Source organism: Chiloscyllium punctatum, chromosome 20, assembly GCF_047496795.1.
Source record: "Chiloscyllium punctatum isolate Juve2018m chromosome 20, sChiPun1.3, whole genome shotgun sequence".
Classification (NCBI taxonomy): Eukaryota; Metazoa; Chordata; class Chondrichthyes; order Orectolobiformes; family Hemiscylliidae; genus Chiloscyllium; species Chiloscyllium punctatum.
The window spans coordinates 30,862,311-30,884,060 of record NC_092758.1 but is presented as its reverse complement, the minus strand read 5'-3'; the positions used below and the strand labels follow the sequence as shown (position 1 = coordinate 30,884,060).

The 21,750-nt window shown below is 41.6% G+C and overlaps 1 protein-coding gene across 6 annotated transcripts in view; it reads right to left on the bottom strand.

The window, feature by feature from the left end:
- The window catches only part of LOC140492002 (organic cation/carnitine transporter 2-like), a 115,411-nt gene extending 96,862 nt beyond the window's left edge, over nucleotides 1-18,549 (bottom strand). For 5 of the 6 annotated variants that reach the window (XR_011963464.1, XM_072590583.1, XM_072590580.1 and 2 more), the window contains exon 1: nucleotides 17,904-18,548. Coding sequence is in view for 5 of the 6 variants with exons in the window: in XM_072590583.1 (XP_072446684.1) it covers nucleotides 17,904-18,293 (390 nt within the window). In the remaining variant the exon portion in view is untranslated. Of the gene's footprint in view, nucleotides 1-17,903 lie in introns of all 6 variants that reach the window. The other variant, XM_072590581.1, reaches the window with a different exon arrangement.
- Between the last annotated feature and the right edge of the window lie 3,201 nt (nucleotides 18,550-21,750).

Here is a 21,750-nt window from a genome sequence, read left to right as displayed (position 1 = left end):
ATATTAGTCCCCTTCCAATTCAGGTGCAATCCATCCTTCTTGTACAGGCGTCTTCTATCCCAAAATAGCTTCCAATGATCCAAAAATGTGAATCCTTGTCCCGTACACCAGCTCTACAGTTGTATGAAAGGAAGAGAAAATAAAAAAAAGTTACTACAAAATGACTGCGCCTTTAAGAACTGCTTTTGATGCAGAGTACAGATCCAGAGGACAGCTGCGACAGTGGCACTGAATTAAGTAGACAGCAGCTTAGAACTAGAAGAGCTATATAAACAGAAACGATGTGCTGTGGTCTGGTGTGCATGCAAACTGTCCAAATGTGCCCCAACAATTTGTACTGAAGGCAATGAAAATCAATGTGAAACAAATTTGAAACAATAATGCATTTGATCCTTCTTTAGCTTGTAGTGCGCACTGTTGCAAATACTCTAGTAAGATTGTAACCGTAGTAAATACAAGGAATGGTAATGCTTCTGAACAATCAATCCAGCTAAAAAAAGAGTATGTGCCATGGAATTATTTGTCTCATTGAAATGTGCTGCATTACTGAAAAGGCTGGGAACCATTGACCTGGAGGAGTAATCAAGACAAGGACCCTGAGACAAGCAGTCATTATCACTTAGAAGAGCAGACGAGGGCTGGATCCTGACAGTCAGTGAGGGGCTAAGCTAGATTTAGAACTGCTTGGTGAGTCATTTTACTTTCTGCTTTCTCATCTCCAGTTTAAAGTAAATAGTATGCAAGTAGGCTTACCACATGGCAGAATAGCTCAGCTGCTTTGACAGCTCAACGCGCATTATTTTGGTAGTCATGGAAATTTGTATGGCCTTGGCAATCACATGAAAGTTAAATGCCTCCCTAGGAAACAGTCACCTCTGGATTTTGGTGCTTGAGTGGCAGTTGGCATTACTGTGGTGAATCCAAGAAGCTGAGAGCTATGTCCATGGCATGCTTAGCAAAGCGGTTACACTACTGGCTGGCAGAACGAGAGTAAGTGACCAATAAGCAATTCTGGGATTCTGAGATGGGAAATTGGTTGGGGGGGGGCGGGGAAGAGGTGCTGGTGTACAAAGGGGAAAGGTTACATCTTAGCAGAACTGGAGCAAGTTTCTTCATACTGTTGGGGAAGTTTTGATGTATGTTATCAGGGGGATTGGGGTGACTTAAGAGGAAATTCAGATAGAATCAAAACAAAACTAGTTCTGGAAAGTGGAAAGACAATAAAACTCGAGAGCAGCAGAAACAAATCCTAGAATCAACTAGAGTCAATTTATTGAATACCGTTAAAAAGACAGAATTAAAAGCACTTGATCCAAACGTACAATAAAGTAGCTGAATTGACGGCACAGTAAAAGTAAAAGGGATGATTTAATCGCCATATCAGAGTCATCACTTCAGAATAATCAAAACTGGAAACTGAATATTAAAGGTTATTCATCATTTAGGAAGGATTAGCAATAAAGAAAATGAGGTGGTACTGTGCTGACAATAAGGGCCAGAATCAGTGTATTGCCGAGAGCAGATCTCTGGTGAAATAACAGGATTCAGGATCATTTTAGGTGGAGCTAAGAAATAGTGAGTATCAGTAAACATTGGTAGGAGGTATTGATGTCCAAAGGGACCTTGGAAATGAGTACAGTGATAAAGAATTCTCAGTCTAGAATGCAGGTCAGAATGCACTATATGCAATTCTGGCCCCCTTGCCAAAGGAAGGATATCCTTGTCATTAAAGGAATGCAGTAGAGGTTCTTCAGATTTAATGCCAGAGCTAATGTAGAAAGGATATTTCCCCTGCTGTGTGATCTAATATCAGAATAAAAACAGACGGAGGAACTGAGGGGCAAAATGTTGGGCAAGTGCAGGTCAGCACGGACAATGTAGGATGTAGTTTGGAATCACTCCTCAGGAATGTGGTAAATTTATATATTTTAGTTTCTTAAATTTGGCCGTTACATGCCCTCTACACTCCATTTGGCTATTTTTTCTAAACATGACCCATTTTTACCTGCATCCTTTCAAATGGCGACTTACAGAGTCATAGGGATCGCATCCAAATCATTTATATAAATGACAAAAAGTAGACTGACATAGAACATAGAAAAGTACAGCACAGAACAGGCCCTTTGGCCCTTGTGCCGAGACTTAATCCTAATGTAAAATATAGTAACTTAACCTGTGCACCCCTCAACTCACTGCTATCCATGTGCATGTCCAGCAGTCACTTAAATGCCCCCAATGACTGCTTCCACCACCACCACTGGTAACGCATTCCATGCATTCACAACTCTCTGCGTAAATAACTTATGTCTCCTTTATACCTTCCTCCTAATATCTTCAAACTATGACTTCTTGTACCAAGAAGTCTTGTACCAGCCTGCCCTGGGGAAAAGTCTCTGGCTATTGACTCTATCTATTCCTCTCATTATTTTGTACACGTTGATTAGGACTCCTCTCTTCCTCCTTCTCTCCAGAGAGAAAAGTCTGAGTTTATTCAACCTTTCTTCATACAGCAAGCCCTCCTGTCCAGGCAGCATCCTGGTAAACCTTCTTTGCACCCTCTCCAAAGCCTCTTTATCTTTCCTATAGTAGGGAAACCAGAACTGTACACAATATTACAAGTGTGGTCTCACCAGGGACTTGTAGAGCTGCAGCAAAACCTCATGGCTCTTAAACTCGATCCCCCTGTTAATGAAAGCCAAAACACCATATGTTTTCTGAACAATCCTATCTACTTGGGTGGTAGCTTTGAGGGATCTATGTACTTGCACACTCAGATTCCTCTGTTCCTACACACTGCCAAGAAACCTGTCTTGAATCCTTCTCGAACAAAAATTGAGTTTGCTAAGTCCAGTCACACTAGGTTGTGTCATTCATCTGAGCCTAAGTCTCTGGAGAAGCCACATACTAATGAAGCCATGCTATGTAGCATTAAGAACATGATGGGCAATATGAGGGTTGAACTCATTACCGAGTTTGAATGTATAATTTCAGAGATGGTTAAAAAGGAGGTAACAACTGCTCTGAAGCTGTCGGAGGAAAATGTTTCTTCACAATGCGGAACTATTTTGGACCTGGAACATTTGGCTAATGAGTATGATAACCAGATAGCAAGCCTCCAAGCAAATGTTAGTGTGTTATCTGCTACGGTTGAGTCTTTGACCAAGAAATGTGAAGATTTGGAGGCCCGCTCCAGGTCAAATAATATTTGACGTTTGGGTTTAACTGAGGGTTTGGAGGGTCCTTGCCCCACAGAATTTATGGCCCAACTTTTACAGGACTTGCTCAGACTTGATGCTAAATCCGTGTTGGACAGGGGTTGTCACATGCTGCATGCTAAACTGAATGAGGGCGAGTTATCTCGCCTGATGGTCATCAGGGTGAACCAGTTTCAAGTGAGAAATCACATTCTATGCTGTGTTGGACATGCTTCTCCCATTGTATATAATGGAAAGAGTACACACATTCTTCTGGATTTCACCCTGACTGTGGCTAAGAAGCGTACGGCTTTTGCCAAGGTAAAGAAGGAGCTACACTCATGTCCTAATGTGGCATTTGTTATCCAGCAATATTACATATCATCTTACCAAGCAGTTTAACTCATAGGCTTGGTGACGTGTGTTGGGCTATGGACTTTGTGAATAAAAACCTTAAAAAGATCATGGTTCCTGAGCTGGATTGATGGTTGGGCCTAACTCAGTTGATTAGATATTAGCTTTATGCTACCACGGACCATATTTCCCACTGTGGAGATGAAGATGGACGGTATGCTGTATTACAGGCTTGGATTTGATATTCTTCTTATATTTGACTTCATTCACCAAGAAGTACATATTTTCTCACTCAAGACTTTATTTTGTGAAAAGGTTGCTCTATTCGTACCAAAGAACTTAGAGTTTAATTGTTTAACTATATATAGTATATGTTTTTATAACATTTACATTCTTACTAATTTTTGGTTCCTAGTTTTTGTACAGTTAACTTTTACATTCCCCGAGGTCACCGTGTAGTTTGCTTGAGCTACAAAAGACAAGTTTTTTTTATTGGGGGGAAAGAGAGCATCTAAAAGCTGCTTCTGCTGGGAGGGGGAGGAGTTCGTGGGCAGGTATTCCATTTGGGAGGATACTGCTATGGGGTGTGGTGGAGTTTGTTTTCTTCTGATGGGCATATACGGTGAGGGGGTGGCACATACCTCACTTTTACAAGGTTTACATTTGTTTATCGATTATTGCACCCTTGGGATTTTACGTGTGATTATTACACATGACACAGGTTAATGCTTCACCACCTTCGGTTGGTGGGACATTAAATTTGCCAGTCTGAATTGCAAAGGCCTGAACAACTCAATTAAACGTAGTAAGGTTTTACATTATTTATGCCATCTTAATGCCCATATAATTTATTTACATAAACCCACTTGAAAAATATAGACAGTCCTAAGTTGAAACAAGGTTGGATTGGTCAAGTGTATTTTTCCTCCTTTTCTAGCAGACCTAAAGGAGTTGTTATTCTTTTATATAAATCTATTCCTTTCATCCATACTAAAACTATCACTGACTCTACTGGCAGATTTATTATTATTACTGGACAGACTTTTGACATTGATGTAATCTTGGCTAATGTTGATGCTCCCAACTGGGACGATGAGGCTTTTCTCAGACGGTTCCTTTCAATGTTACCGGATTTATCTTCATACCAGTTAATCTTGGGAGGAGATTTTAACTGTTGATTGAATCCTCACTTAGACCTTTCTTCCTCTGTTCCAAGTGCCTAGTCCAAATGTGCTAAAATAATTACAACTTTTATGGAGGAGTTTAACATTGTTTATCGCTGGCGGTCCTTCAAGCCCTCTAAAAAGGAAGTTTTTTTTCACATGTCCACCATACTTTTACATGTATTGATTTTGTTTTGCTGGATGACAGACTGCTTACATCCATTTTTGGTTACGAATATGATGCAATTGTTTTATCAGACCATGCATCTGTTACTATGAATGTTCGCTTTCAGAAGTTTCTTAATACATGCCCACCTTGGCATCTCAGTACACGCTTACTCTGAAAGGAAGATTTTATTAATTTTGTCTCTCAGCAGGTAGATTTTTAAAAAAAAATTAACATTGCAGCTTCCTTGCTGTGGGAAGCCCTGAAGGCATTCATCAGGAGTGAAATAATTTCTTATGCAGCACATAAGAATAGACTCAGGAGAGAGAAACTGGCATGGTAAGCACGACGGTAAAAACAATGACTGCAGATGCTGAAAACCAAATACTGGATTAGTGGTGCTGGAAGAGCACAGCAGTTCAGGCAGCATCCAACGAGCAGCGAAATCAACGTTTCGGGCAAAAGCCCTTCCTGATGAAGGGCTTTTGCCCGAAACGTCGATTTCGCATGGTAAGCATGACGTCTGTCTCAGTTAGACTCTCTTTATGCAATCTCTAAGTCTTCAGAAGTAAATAAAGAATGCATATCCCTTCAGGCCAAGTATGATGTTGTAATGTCACAATACACCACCGAGCTCTTACTTCACTCTCGGTCTAAATTTTATGAACAAGGAGATGGGACTATTAAATTGTTGGCACATCAGTTGCACCAAATGTCCTCATCTCAATTAATCCCACAAATTAAGGCTAATTCCGGAGTCATATCAGACCGATTAGAAATCAACAAGACTTTTAAGGAATTTTACATTTCACTTTATTCATCTGAATGTTCTTCCGCTACAACAGATTTTGATACGGTTTTTGATAAGATTAGCGTTCCTCTATTATTCAAGATGTGGCAAAGGAATTTGAACAACCAATCACAGCGATAGAGCTTGAGGCTACGGCTAGATCACTACAAAGTGGTAAAAGTCCTGGAGCTGATGGTTTTCTAGCCGAGTTTTACAAAACATTTTGGAAAAAGCTGGCTCCGCTTTTGGTAAATGTGTTTGTTGAAGCGTTTAATTCTGGCTCTGTTCCTCAATCTTTAACTCAGGCATCAATTTCTTTGCTTTTAAAGAAAGGCAAAGACCCCTTACTGTGTGGTTCATACCATCCTATAAGTCTGCTAAATGTTGCCTTTAAATTATTGTCAAAGCTATTGGTCCGACATTTGGAAACCATCCTTCCATCTATCATATCCTTGGATCAAACTGGATTTATGCGCAATAGGCACTCCGTTTTAATCTTAGGTGGGTATTTAACATTGTTTACAATTCTCCCCATCCACTCTCCCTGAGGCTTTGATATCTTTCGATGCTGAAAAAGCCTTTGATAGAGTGGAATGGAATTATCTTTTTTTTATATTGGAGAAATTTGGCTTTGGGGAAAAGTTTATTTCTTGGATCAAACTACTCTATGCATCATCCAGGCTTCTGTTAAGACTCATAACATGAATTCTGATTATTTCCACCTTTATTGTTCCATTTGACAAGGTTGTTCTTTGGGTCCATTGCTGTTTGCCATTGTATTGAACCTCTGTCTATTGCTCCACAGACTCATCCTGATTTCTCTGGATTTACTAGAAATTGTATGGAATTGAAGGTTACTCTCTATGCAGATGACCTTTTGCTATTTGTCTTGAACTTGTCTCTCTCCATTCCCATTGTACTTTTAATTTTAAAATCTTTCAGTAAGATTTCTGGGTATAAGTTGAATTTTAGCAAAACTGACATATTTATTATCAGTACGCCTGCCAGGGAATGCCCACTAGATAATTTACGGTTTAAACTTGCCATCTCTGCTTTTGTTTATCTTTATGTACATGTGGTAAATATACTTGGCAATTTGTACAGTAAAAATTTTGAACCATTACTGGTACAAATTAGACGAGACTTTGCAGGATGGTCTCTCCTTAATTTGTTTGTTGCTGCAAGAATTCCATTAAAATGTATATTTTTCCATGATTTTCTTACTTATTTCAATGCAAACCAATTTTTCTCCCTCTTTCCTTTTAAGAAAAAGGCAGATGGGTTACAGTCAGGGGACGGAAAGGGAACAGGCAGGCAGTGCAGGGATCCCCTGTGGCCATTGCCCTCAACAATAAGTACACCATTTTGGATACTGTTGGGGAGGACAACTTACCAGGGGAAAGCAGTTGGGATACAGGGCTCTGGCACAGAGTCTGTCCCTGCTGCTCAGAAGGGAAGGGGGAAGAGGAGCAGAGCGGTAGTCATTGGGACCTCCATAGTTAGGGAGACAGATAGGAGGACAGATGGGGATGAGAGAGACTCATGGTTGGTGTGTTGCCTCCCAGGTGCCAGGGTTCGTGATGTCTCTGATTGTACTTTTGGGATCCTTAAGGGGGAAGGGGAGCAGCCCCAAGTCGTGGTCCACATAGGTTAGGAAGAGAGATGGGGATTTAAGGCAGAAATTCGGGGAGCTCAGGTAGAAGCTTAGAGCTAAGACGAACAGAGTTGTTGTCTCTGGTTTGTTGCCCGTGCCACATGCTAGTGAGGCAAGGAATAGGGAGAGAGAGGAGTTGAACACGTGGCTACAGGATGGTGCAGAAGGGTGGGTTTTGGATTCTTGGATAATTAGGGCTCTTTCTGGAGTAGGTGGGACCTCTACAAGCAGGATGGTCTTCATCTGAACCAGAGGGCTATCAATATCCTGGGGGGGGGGGGAATTCGCTAAGACTACTGAGGTGGGTTTAAACTAATCCAGCAGGGGGGTGGGAACCAAAATTGTAGTTCAAGTATAGAAAAGGTTTGAGAGTAGGGAGGTCCGAAATCAAGTCTCAGGGATGCAAGATGGCACCGGCAAGCAAGAAGTTGGTTTGAAGTGTACCTACTTCAACGCCAGGAGCATCCAGAATAAGGTGGGTGAACTTGCAGCATGGGTTGGTACCTGGGACTTCAATGTTGCAGCCATTTCGGAGACATGGATAGAGCAGGGACAGGAATGGTTGTTGCAGGTTCCAGGATTTAGATGTTTCAGTAAGAACAGAGAAGATGGTAAAAGGTGGGGGGAGGTGTGGCATTGTTGGTCAAGGACAGTATTTCAGTTGCAGAAAGGATGTTTAGGGACTTGTCAACTGAGGTAGTATGGGCAGAGGTTAGAAACAGGAAAGGAGAGGTCACCCTATTGGGAGTTTTCTAAAGGCCTCCGAATAGTTCCAGAGATGTAGATGAAAGGATAGCAAAGATGATTCTCGATAGGAGTGAGAGAGACAGGGTAGTTGTCATGGGGGACTTCAACTTTCCAAATATTGACTGGGAACACTATTGTACGAGTACTATAGATGGGTCAGTTTTTGTCCAGTGTGTGCAGGAGGGCTTCCTGACACAGTATGTAGACAGGCCAACAAGGGGCGAAGCCACATTAGATTTGGTACTGGGTAATGACCCCAGCCAGGTGTTAGACTTGGAAGTAGGTGAGCACTTTGGTGATAGCAATCACAATTCTGTTAGGTTTACTTTAGTGATAGAAAGGGATAGGTGTATACCACTGGGCAAGAGTTACAGCTGGGGGAAAGGCAATTATGATGCGATTAGGCAAGATTTAGGAAGCATAGGATGGGGAAGGAAACTGCAGGGGATAGGCACATTAGAAATGTGGAGCTTATTCAAGGAAAAGCTCCTGTGTGTCCTACATAAGTATTTCTCTGTCAGGCAGGGAGGAAGCTGTAGAGCGCAGGAGTCGTGGTTTACGAAGGAAGTGGAATCTCTAGTCAAGAGGAAGAAGAAGGCTTATGTTAGGATGAGATGTGAAGGCTCAGTTAGGGCGCTTGAGGGTTACAAGGTAGTCAGGAAAGCCCTAAAGAGAGAGCTCAGAAGAGCCAGGAGGAGATATGAGAAGTTGTTGGCGGATAGGATCAGGGTAAGCCCTAAGGCTTTCTATAGGTATTTAATGAATAAAAGAATGACGAGAGTAAGATTTGGGCCAATCAAGGATAGTAGTGGGAAGTTGTGTGTGGAGTCAGAGGAGATAGGGGAAGCACTTAATGAATGTTTTTCGACAGTATTCACTCTAGAAAATGACAATGTTGTCGAGGAGAATACTGAGATACAGGCTAATAGACTAGGTGTGATTGAGGTTCACAAGGAAGAGATATTAGAAATCCTGCAGAGTGTGAAAATAGATAAGTGCCCTGGGCCGGATGGGATTTATTCTAGGATCCTCTGGGAAGCCAGGGAGGAAATTGCCGAGCCTTTGGCATTGATCTTCAAATCATCATTGTCTATTGGAATAGTGCCAGAAGACTGGAGGATAGCAAATGTGGTTCCCCTGTTCAAGGAGGGGAGTAGAGACAACCCAAGTAACTATAGACCAGTGAGCCTTACTTCAGTTGTTGGTAAAGTGTTGGAAAAGGTTATAAGAGATAGGATTTATAATCATCTAGAAAATAATAATTTGATTAGGGAGAGTCAGCATGATTTTGTGAAGGGTAGGTTGTGCCTCACAAACCTTATTGAGTTCTTTGAGAAGGTGACCAAACAGGTAGATGAGAGTAAACCGGTTGATGTGGTGTATATGGATTTCAGCAAGGCAGTCAATAAGGTTCCCCACAGTAGGTTATTGTACAAAATGCGGAAGAATGGGATTGTGGGAGATATAGCAGTATGGGTCAGTAATTGGCTTGCTGAAAGAAGACAGAGGGTGGTGGTTGATGGGAAATGTTCATCCTGGAGTCCAGTTACCAGTGGTGTGCCGCAAGGGTTGGTGTTGGGTCCACTGCTGTTCTTCATTTTTAAAAATGACTTGGATGAGGGCGTAGAAGGGTGGGTTAGTAAATTTGCAGATGACATTAAGGTCAGTGGAGTTGTGGATAGTGACAAAGGATGTTGTAGGTTACAGAGAGACATAGATAAGCTACAGAGCTGGGCTGAGAGGTGGCAAATGAAGTTTAATGTGGACAAGTGTGAGGTGATTCACTTTGGTCGGAGTAACCGGAATGCAAAGTATTGGGCTAATGGTAAGATTCTTGGTAGTGTAGATGAGCAGAGAGATCTCGGTGTCCAGGTACACAGATCCTTGAAAGTTGCCACCCAGGTTGACAGGGTTGTTAAGAAGACATACAGTGTTTTAGCTTTTTTTAATAGAGGGATCGAGTTCCAAAACCATGAAGTTATGCTACAGCTGTACAAAACTCTGGTGCGGCCGCACTTGGAGTATTGTGTACAGTTCTGGTCACCACATTATAAGAAGGATGTGGAAGCTTTGGAAAGGGTGCAGAGGAGATTTACTAGGATGTTGCCTGGTATGGAGGGAAGGTCTTACGGCAAAAGACTGAGGGACTTGAGGCTGTTTTCGTTAGAGAGAAGAAGGTTGAGAGGTGACTTAATAGAGACATATAAGATAATCAGAGGGTTAGATAGAGTGGACAGGGAGAACCTTTTTCCAAGTATGGTGATGACGAGCACGAGGGGGTATAGCGTTAAATTGAGGGGTGATAGATATAGGACTGATGTCAGAAGTTTCTTTACTCAGAGAGTAGTAAGAGTATGGAATGCTTTGCCTGCAACGGTAGTAGATTCACCAACTTTAAGTACATTTAAGTCGTCATTGGACAAGCATATGGAAGTACATGGAATAGTGTAGGTTAGATGGGCTTCAGATTGATATGACAGGTCGCCACAACACTGAGGACCGAAGAGCCTGTACTGTGCTGTAATGTTCTATGTTCTATATGGAGCAATAAAACCACACAAACAAAAGCGATGCTAAAATGTACAAAAATTAGAAACAATCCTTAAATAACAGAAACAAAGTGGAGAAGTCTCCACTTTATACTCAACACAATTAGAAAAATAAATCCAACCATCAAAATATATCCATTAGAGCATGGGTCTTTAGATGTTGACATATTTCCTTTAGGAATGGTGTTGCGATCAGTTTAAAATGATGAGTTTTGAAAAAAATCAAAGATATGCTGACTTCCACAGACATACTGGCACACTATAAACACTCTTTCCTAGATCTTGTTACTATGGATGCTTCAGCTATTGGTAATGTGCAGTACTCTTTCGGGAACAAACAAAAAGGCCCAGGGAAGCAGCATTTGTGAATGCAGAGCATTGTATTACACTGGAATACTTTGTGCAGTTACTGAGAGAGTGAGGTTCTCTCAGTCATATGGACATGTGGATGATTCTCAGGATAAATACTAGGAACTCAATGTAAATGACTGGTTTCCCTCCTATCTTAGATCAGAAAGAGTTGGCAAAGTTGCCTTTAAGTTGATGAAGATTTTAGGTGTAATCTTCCCAGGCTGTGCTGCTACTGATAGCAGTAGGCATCTACCTTGTGGAATTGACCATGGTGCATCTCAGAGTTGCTCTCCTACTCTCTTAGTGCTCATTCACTTAGCACATTCCTGACTGCTCACAGCATCCCTGCCTTGTCTAACTTTGTCTTTTGTGTCCTGGCCCCTTATTTAGAGCTTAAAGGCTCACAATATCTCTGTCCTGCCTTGCTGCTTAGTGAAGACACAAAGCCAGGTAGCTTGTCATCGTTGTCCACAGTCAAAGTAATGGATATATATGGTACAGTGCTGTGTCAATCTCATCCCTACAGCGTGGTCAGCAGCTTATACAGCCATCAATCAAATGGCCATCTCTCAAAGTGAAAGAGTATTAGTGCTCAGCAACTGGGGCTGCTGTCAGTTAGGGGAACCTGGTACACAGTCTGCCACATGGTAGTGTCTGCAATCAGTCCAGGGACTTGGGCATGATCAGTCATCTGTTTGGGGTGGTCATGGTTGGAGGGACTGTCTCACTAAGGCCTCGGGGAGTTTGTCACGGTCAGTCCAGTAGTCAGTGGAATAAGCATCAGAACAGAGGTGTCTGGGACCAATACAGGGATAGGAAGATGTAAGGAATCAACAATGGTGATTTTAGGCAGCAACCTGTGTTGTGGAGGGGACAAGGATGGTAAAGGGGAGAACTTCTATTGGAGGATTAGCCGGAAGTATATAGAAGGACAGGGGATACTGTGGGAGGTGGGTATGAAAGGCTATCTAGAAAGGGGTGCTATCTAGAAAGGGAGTCCTGGCTAGGAGACCTGAGGTCCAGGCAGAGCCGGATACTTGCGGTGACCAATGTGACCTGCGTTTCCTTCATGATCTGTCGATAGCTGACTATGACCAGTGAATGAATAATGGCTGGGACCATGCTTAGTGTGGGTGGAGTCTTTGTCAGTGTGATGGCCAAAACTGCAGGCTCCACTTCTATGCAATAACAAGCAGCAAGTTATTTCCATTATGCATCTGCAGAGGGCAGGCTTATATCATTTTTAATCACATCATTGTGCATCTGAAATATATAAACTGTACAAATATATGGGGATCAAGCACTGGTCAAAAATAATGTTGACAATGTCATTGGTCCTTGTAAATTGCAGGCAGAACTCTCTATGAAGCAGAATTAATCACAGGTACCTTAAAAGAGACACCTAACGGCCATAAAACACATAGTCAAGGCAAGACTGGGATGGCAGAAATGACAAATAAAAAGGAATTGGATCAGTTAGGACTATATTCAATGACATTTAGAAGAATTAGATGGATCTCATAGACATCTCTCAAATTCTAACAGGACTACACAGGAAGCTCTGTTCCCAGTGACTGGGGGTGCAGAGCAGTTTAAGGAAAACAGGGGAGCTGCTTTGAACTATTATTTGATTGGTTCTTCCCAAGGAGCCAGAGGGGTCCTGTGTGGAATTTCTCTTTAGGAGAGCTAATAGAATGTTATTCCTTATTGAAGGGCAATTAAATGCAAAGTTAGTGAGATTATACTTCAGTTTTACAGGACATTGGTGAGATCACATCTGGATATTCTGCATATGATCTTATATAAAGAATGATGTAAACATTTTGGAAAAGATTTAGAGTACGTTTATTAGATTAATATCTAAAATACATGGGTTGGCTTATGAGGTAAGGTTGAAAACTTTAGACTTATATCTGCTGGCATTGGAATAAGAAAGCTTGATTGAAAAAGCATGTAAGGTTCTGAAGCTGTTGTCAGGGTGGAGATGGAAACATTTTTCCTCTCGTGGGGCAATCTCGAACAGTCACTGTTTAAAAACAATGAGTCACCCATTTAAGACAGAGCTCAGGAGAAATTTCTTTCTCTCTTGGAAGGAACTCTTTTCCTGCAAAGGTAGTGGAAGTAGAGTTTTAGAATATTTTAAGGCAGAGGTAAAGATAAGTGAGTGATTCAGTTTGTGGGTAGCATGGTGGCTCAGTGGTTAGCACTGCCACTTCACAGTACCAGGGACCTGGGCTCGATTCCACCCTCAGTTTGTGTAGAGTTTTTATGTTCTATTGTATCAGCATTGGTTTCTTCCGACAGTCCAACGGGTGTAGGTTAGTTGGATTGGTCATGCTAAATTGCCCATTGTGTGCAGGCTAGGTGGATTAGCCACAGGAAATGCAGAGTTATAGGGATGGGGTAGGTTTGAGTGTGATACTCTTAAGAGGGTTAGTGTGGACTTCAGAGGCTGAATGATTTGATGCAAGGGCTGAAAGATTGTCGGAGGAGACAGGAATATTAAATAATCAGATCAGCTTTGACCTTGTTAAATGACAGGCAAGGGTTCAGTAGCCAAATGACTGCTTGCTGTTCCTCCTTATATTTTTAAGGTAAGCTGCAAACATCAGCAAATACCCTCTTCAGAGAGACTGGCAGCATCCTTATAATGGTTAATGAAGCCTTTGCTGGAGAAGTCAATTCATACACCAAAGCCATTGTTGCACAGTGGCCTGAAACATGACACAATCTCAATCAAATAGGACAGAATCGTCTATCATTATTTTGTGTCAAAGTTTGCCTCGATTAAAAAAAAAGGCTTGACTATGAAGATTTGCTTAAAAAAAAGCAGCATTTCACAATTATAGATGACTTATTGCTATTTGTGAAATATCAAATGAATTTCAAAATGAGTAGAAGATCTCAGAATGATTGTGAAAAGACCTGAACACAGAGAGACATAAATTTCTACTCCCTTCCCATTATAAAACATAGGAGAAGAAGTAGGCCATTCAGCCCATAAAATCTGCTCTGCCATTCAATGAGAGCATGGCTGATCTGATAATCTCCACCTTCACTTTACTACTGTATCTACATAATCTTTGATTCACTAAACAATTACAAATCTGTTTTCTATTATATCTTGAATATATTTAACAACCCACCTCAACAGCCTGAGCCCTCTGCTCCAAACTGGCTGTATCCTCCCCTCTCTCTCTCTTTTCTTCATCTTTTGGCATCATGGGGAAACTGGAGTGGTGTCAGCAGGGCATCTGCAATGGTGGCGACGCCCAGAGAGAAAACGCCTGGCTGCAGTAGGCATGGAGCGTGGATTCAGGGACTCGGCACGCTATTGGCTGTGGTGATGATGGTGCCTGGAGTGGGTGCTTCTGGCTGCTGTTGGCTCAGAGCGTGTTGTTGGCTATAGCAGAGTTGGTGCCAGGAACAGGGTCTCCTGGCTGCAGTAGGCCTAATGCATGGACTCTTGGTGGGCTTGTTGTTGTTGTATCCGGAGTGGGGCCTGTTTGGGGCCCGGGCCACTTTGCAGAGACCTTGCAGAAGCCCTTGAGTTGTATTTGAAGACCTTTTATACAGAGATGAACTCTGTGTCATCTTTTTTTTTCCTTTCTGTAATTCAAAATGGTGCTGGATTGTGGCGACAAAACACTTTTCACTGTATTTTTCCAGCTATATGTGACAATAAATAACTCACTCACTAAAAAGATTCATTACCTTCCAAGAGAGTAAAATTCCTGCCTAGCACTGTCTTAAATGGGCAATGTCTAACTCTGAGCTATTTGCCCGAAATGTCGATTTTCCTGCTCCTCAGATGCTGCCTGACCTTCCAGCAACACACTCTTGACTCTAATCTCCAGCATCTGCAGTACTCACTTTTGCCTCTAAGATTATGCCCCCTTGTCCTAGACTCTGCCACAAGGGAAAATAACCTTTCCCCATCTACCCTGTAAAGCCCCTTAAGAATCTCATATGTTTTTCAATAAGGTCTCCTCTAATTCTTCTAAACCCCAATCGGTATAAACTCAACCTGCTTGCTGACAGGAATGAGTGGAATCTGACATTTTACGTTTTGCTGAATTACTGATCTACTCAACTCCAACATAGCTTATCATCATTAGTATGATGAATGGAATGAAAACTGGAAACTCAACTCCCAATCCTCCCAAAATGGTTGACTTCCCAGATGTGTTCCAAAGATGGTAAGAATGTTTACTGTAAAGAGCAGAAATACTGACAGCAATGAGCTACTAACTATGACAAACTCTGATTATATGTAAATAGTTGCCAAGTTTGAATGTGGATCAATAAGAGTGGATCAGTATCTCAGTGTAAATGATTCAGTGGTACAATAATTGATGGACGAGCAATGTTTATATGTCATCCACAGAGCAGGGAGATTAATGCAGACTTTGCAGAAACCTTATATCACTGACCTGACTTCATTGACCCTTGTACTTGATCTCGCCCTTACCACTCTGCTAGCTACAGATGCACCTGTCATGACAGTATCAGTAAGAGTGACCACCTTGTGGAGACAAAGTTCTGCCTTCCCACTGAGAACACCCTCCATGATGTATGGCACTATCACTTCCCATTTGAAAAGGGACAGACTTTGAACAGATCTAGCAACTCAAGACTGGGCATTGACGAGGCACTGTGGACCATCAACTGCTGCAGAATTGTACTCCAGCATAATCTGTAACCTCATGGCCCTGCATAGTCCCGAATCAGCCATTACCATCAAGCCAGGAGATCAACCCTGGTTCAACGGAGAGTGCAGGAGGCCATGCCAGGAGTGGAACCAGGCATACCTGAAAATGGTGAAACTACCAAACAGTTTCATGTGAAAAAGGATAAACAGCAAATGATAGACAGAGGCTAAGTGATCCCAAAGCCAATGGATCAGATCTAAGTGCTCTCAGTCCTCATGAATGGTAGTGGATAATTAAATAACTCACTGGTGATGAAGTCTCCAAAAATATCCCCACACTTAATGACAGAAGAACCCAAGAAGAGGCTGAAAGATTTGCATCAATCTTCAGCCAGAGGTGCTGAGTGGATGATCCATCTTAGCCTCCTCCTGTGGTCCCCAGCATTACAGATGCCAGTCTTCAAACAATTCAATTCACTTCACATCATATCAAGAAATGATGCATTTACACTTTGCATTGTTACGGAAAGGCTGCCGACATCATCAAAAAACCCTCCCACCTCAGTTATACTTTTTTCCAGTTTCTTCCATCAGGCAGAAGTTACAGAAGTTTAAACACACATGCCAGCAGATTCAAGAACAGCTTCTTCCCTGCTATTAGATTGATGAATGGACCTCTCTAACTTCAAATAATGTTGACCTTGGGAAAGCTGATCTTGCCTTGTACACCTTCTGTTCAGTTGTAACCTTGTGTGCCTCACTCTGTCTAAGCACCCTATGATCTGTATGCCCTTGTTTGCTATGATCTGCCTGTACAAAACAAAACCTTTCACTGCGCTTAGGTACCATACATACCCGAGCAATAGTCAAACTCACGTAAAAGTCAACCCTCAAATTTTGACCAAATAACCTGGAATTTTCCATATATAAAAGTCCCGCTCCAGTTTTCCAGTCTGCCAATTGTTTCACTCCACTCCCAGTCTTCCAATCCGCTGCCTGGTGGGTGCCACGCTGGGTTTTCATTCTTTGGTTTTAACTTCTTTATTCCTTTAGAGATCAGTTGGGCTTCTGCTAATGATATTGTATGAATTTTGACAGGCATGAATTTCAGCCCCTCAAAAGTAATATCCATGTAATTAATGGTTGACCCCATAAATTCAAACTTCAAAGTAATGAAAACATTTGACTATTACTTGAGTATATATGGTATATGTACCTGCACATAAATCAAATCCAATCAAATGGAGGCACTGGGTCCTGCAAAAGCAATAGGCCGGACAACATTCTGGCAATTGTACTGAAGACATGTGCTCCAGAACTTGCCTCTCCCCTATCTAAGCTCTTCTAGTATGGGTTACAACACTGGCATCTACTAGACAATCTGGAAAATTACGCATGTAAAGCAGAACAAAATCAAACCTAAAAATCCTGAGTATAACTTGAAAAGGTATTTTCAATCCTAATACCAATGAAGTATCTTACTAAAGAATCAGAATCATAGAATCCCTATGGTGTGGCATTACAAGTCCACGTTGACCCACCCTCTTGCTCTATATTCACCACTAACTAATGCACCCAACCCACACACTATGGGCAATTTTACGATGGCCGATTCACCTAACCAGCATATCTGTAGATTATGAGAAATCCGCAATACGTGGAAGAAATCCAAGCTGACAAACTGCAAACTCAACACAAGTCACCCAAGGCTGCAATCGAACCCGTGTCCCTCGCGCTGTGAGGGAGTAATACTAACCACTGAGCCACCCTACCACCCTATACACAGGGTTCCAGTGTCCTTTTTTGTTGAAGCTAGCTTTCCGAAAACAAATCTATATCCAATTATCTCTTAAAACTACAACACTGGTGATCAGCTTCCTTCACAGCTTCTCCTTTAACTTATACCGTGCACAACTCTCAAACAGTTTGCTCTGAACTGACTTCTAACAGGCTGTCTCCTAAGTTTGAGGGGATGACCTTTTCTTGTAGAATATCTGATTGCGTCAAATGAATTAAGTTGGCGATGGAACATTAGATAAATCAGGAATTTGTTTTCGAACTGGAGAAAGGTTGACGCGGGAATAAAGTTAAAACCAAGTTTTCGGTTCAAATTTCCAACATCAAGGTAAGACAATAAAATTAGTCTGTCCCCAAGGCCAGTCAAAATAAAGAATTATGATCTCTTGGCCATGTTTGAAAACAAAGACAGCTTCTATGGTTTTTGGAAATATTTACCTTCACAAACTACTCCCAGTCTAACCCTGTGGTTGCTCCAGCCGCTTACCTCGCTGACGATGGTGGAGATGTACTGCTCCTTACTGTACACCCATCCATCCAAACAGGGCTCCTGTCCCACCTCAGAAATATTGACGGAATCTGGGTCAGGGAATATCTCCGAGAGGTTCCTGATCACATCCAAACGGTACCGTCTACATTTGCTGTACTGGAGTTTGTCCTTGTCTTGTTCCAGAGGGATCGTGCGGTTCATCCACGCTTCACTCAGGTTGAGGTTCCCGGGAATTAAACAGCGGTGTTCAGGAATATCCCCGACAAAAACTATGGACATTCCACCGAAGCCATTGGGAAAGACACTGAGGCTCAAAACGAAGAAGGTGAGGATCTGGTAAGGTCCCCATTCTCCGAAAAAAGCGGTGATTTTATCGTAATCCCGCATGTTAGTGACAGTGGGAGAACGGGCAGTAACTCTCTTCCGTCAAACTGCAGCGATTTGGCCGTTGGAGGGCAGCCACAAGTTTGCAGAACTGCATCATTTCAAAATCTAAATAATTCTAGATCGTTTTAAAGTAGTCCAATCTTTATCCAGCACTACCCTTGCACTCTTAAAGCCGATTCTTTTGATAACATCTACCTTCTTATTCTTTTCAATTGGAACCACAAAATGAAAATTCTGTTCACATACAGGTAACAAGACTTCGTTCCATTAAGCGTTGATAACGTCACACACATGCCTTGGATGCATCGACTCTTCTACTGCAGTGGTAAAGTTCACACCTCTGGGCTGGGTCACCTGCACCAGTAGGTGGCCATAACATATCTGAACAAACTCAGATAGAACGCTTGTCGCTTGGACCTTGGCTGCCGGAGATATGCAAACAATCCCGTTATCATAACCACCCGCTATGCTTATGAGCATATATTTATGTATAAATATTTCAAATAACATTGGCACGGAGCCAAATAGGACATTTGAGAATAAATGACACAAAACTTGGTCGAACAGGTATATTTTCAGCGGATGGAATTCCAGTGTTTTTGCCCAAGACAGTTGAAAGGTTGTGGATGTAAATGTACAGATAAAGAGTCTCAGCAGTGGATATATTGAGCTGACATGGCTAATGGATAAGGAATAGGTATTTGGTGGGAAGTTCACCTCAGGATTAAATGGAATACCAAATGATCTGGCACAGTCTCAAACAGTTGTCAGGAAGAAGGAAGAGTGAGTTTTCTTTAGAGAATGGGTGTATGGAATCTCAGATGTCTACGACAAATGGCAACTCAAATCAACCTCACGGATGTAATGTATTTTGTTTTTCTTGGTTAAGTGGAAACATTTCTGACACTATTTGATATTTCTGATTTTCTTCCAATTGGGATATTCAGTTTGTTTCCAGGTTTCCCTGAATTGACTGTTGAGAGCAAAGTCCTGTTTTGTAAACATCTTCCAAATGTTTATCCAATCGTGTGTAGACTGAAACACCAGTTTATAAACATCCACCCTCCACCAGACTCAATCACACCTTCCATCAATGGTGGACCCAACATCATTCCTGCACCTCACCATACCAAGACCCAAGACCTCTACCCTTCTGCCAGATTTAACATCTCCCCTGTCCCACTCAACCCACCACCAAATCCAGCAGCCACCCAGGGCCCTCTATCCCACAGTGAAGTCAACACCCTGCCCTCTGTTGCCAAAGCTGACCCCTTTTCTTGTGCCATCGGACCTGAACATCTCCTGCCAAGACACCCTGTGCCTCTTCCAGAGGTAATATTTCCTTCTGTCCTGACCTCATTTAAACAATTCATCTTTAACCTGAAACCAAAACAGAAATTTCTCCTGAAAGTCAGCAGGTCTGGCGGGAAGAAAGCAGAGTTAATGTTTCGAGTCTGATGACTCTTCCTCAGAAGATGAACCTGACCCAGTTGCGACCATTTGCTCTGGCAACCTATTTACCTGACACCCTACACTTCTAGCACCCTTCTTTCTACCCACTTAGCGCGCAAACTCACCTGACATTCTACTTACCCGATACCCTTTCCCTGCCCAACCAGCAGCTTACTGACCTGGCAACTATTCCCAATCAACCTAGTCCTCTCTTTGGCACTGAATCTCTTATCCACCTGGAACCTGGAACCTTACCCTCCTAGCAATCTCACATTTATCTTGCATACTTACATTTTTCACAGAGCTGTCAAACCTTGAAATTAAATACTCATTCATATCCTACAGTGGACCAATCTGTCAGAATTATTCAATTTGTGACTAACTTACTGATTATCAGCACTTTATTTGTTTCTGGTTTTAAATTTTATATTCTGTAGAAGATACCTTGCAACCATGATCAGAATTTGGTTATTATGATATGATAAGTGCAAAAAAATCTTGTTTCAGTACCTTATAGTTTGAGCTATCGTTATGAAAATAAATATTTTCTGCACTCATTTTAATGATTAAATATAACTTTCTCAATATAAAACTTATTTATTTAATGTTGAAAATGCCACATTTTGAATGATCTTGAATAGCTTGCTGCTGTGTTACAATCTACATTAATTTCTCAAAATGTCATACATGGATATTTTAATTTAAGAGATATAGATCGTTTCTGTCTTGCTGGAGATGTGAGCAGAATTTATATGAAGCTAAAATTGAGGTCAGGTCAAAAACTATACTTGAGAATCATTCAGATATTAATTATGGTATAAATCAAGTGTCATGTTATCATTCATCTCTACCTTGCAGTGATTCAGTGTGGGCTATATCACCCTTCACAAGACATAATGCTTCATGCTTTCACTGGGCAATAACATTTTTTTATTTTAGCACATGGATCAAGAGGCTTCCAACATGGGGAAGAAAGGCAGTGGAAAAACACAAGTATTTTACTTTCCTTTCGAAAAAACTGAAAAACTGCAGATGCTGGAAGGATCTGAGGAAGGGTCACTGGATTTGAAATGTTAACTCTGATTTCTCTCCACAGATGCTGCCAGACCTGCTGAGGTTTTCCAGCAATTTCTGTTTTTGTTTTATCTTTCTTTCGTTGTTTTTATTCAGTCCACAGTAAATAGCTAGCTCTTCTTGTCACCCCTTTCACGGACAGCCATGTTTCCAGGCTCTTCTCAGGTGAATGAACTTTGTTAGGTTTTATAAACATAGCTACGTAGAAAGATGGTACGAGAGGACATCTTTCGCAACCCTGCACATTCAGGCTCCAGTTCCATGTGACATAACACCACAATGATGGCATTTTACCTGCAGACTAGAACTCCATTAGAAATGGATCAGTGGTGCTGGAAGAGCACAGCAGTACAGGCCACATCCGAGGAGCAGTAAAATCGACGTTTCGGGCAAAAGCCCTTCATCAGTTTCCTGACCCTCAGATGCTGTCTGAACTGCTGTGCCCTTCCAGCACCACTAATCCAGAATCTGGTTTCCAGCATCTGCAGTCATTGTTTTTACCTCCATTAGAAATGCACCATTAGATAAAGATGCAGACTTCTGGACCAGGATTCATAAGACACGTTCTTGCGTAGCATTATCATTTGCAAGCTGTTGACAATTGGTTTATTTGCTCATTAACATTTAAGCCCTTTTTTTTCTCCAAAATATCATCTTTAATCTGCAAGTGATCTGTCATTAGGAAGGGTTTGTTTTGTTTCCTGAGATCATTTTAAACATTAATATTAAACTCATTATTGGTAGTGGAAATGTTTCCTTAGTTAATGGTGCACGGGGGAGTTCTGAATATTTCCAGAGAAGAGAGATTTTTTTTTCACCATCAATGTATCTCTTTGTTGTGGCAATTGCACGACAATACAGGATATCTTTGTACAGGATTTTTGGAGATTTATTTTCTCTTATATTGATTGTTTTATGTGACTGTAAATAA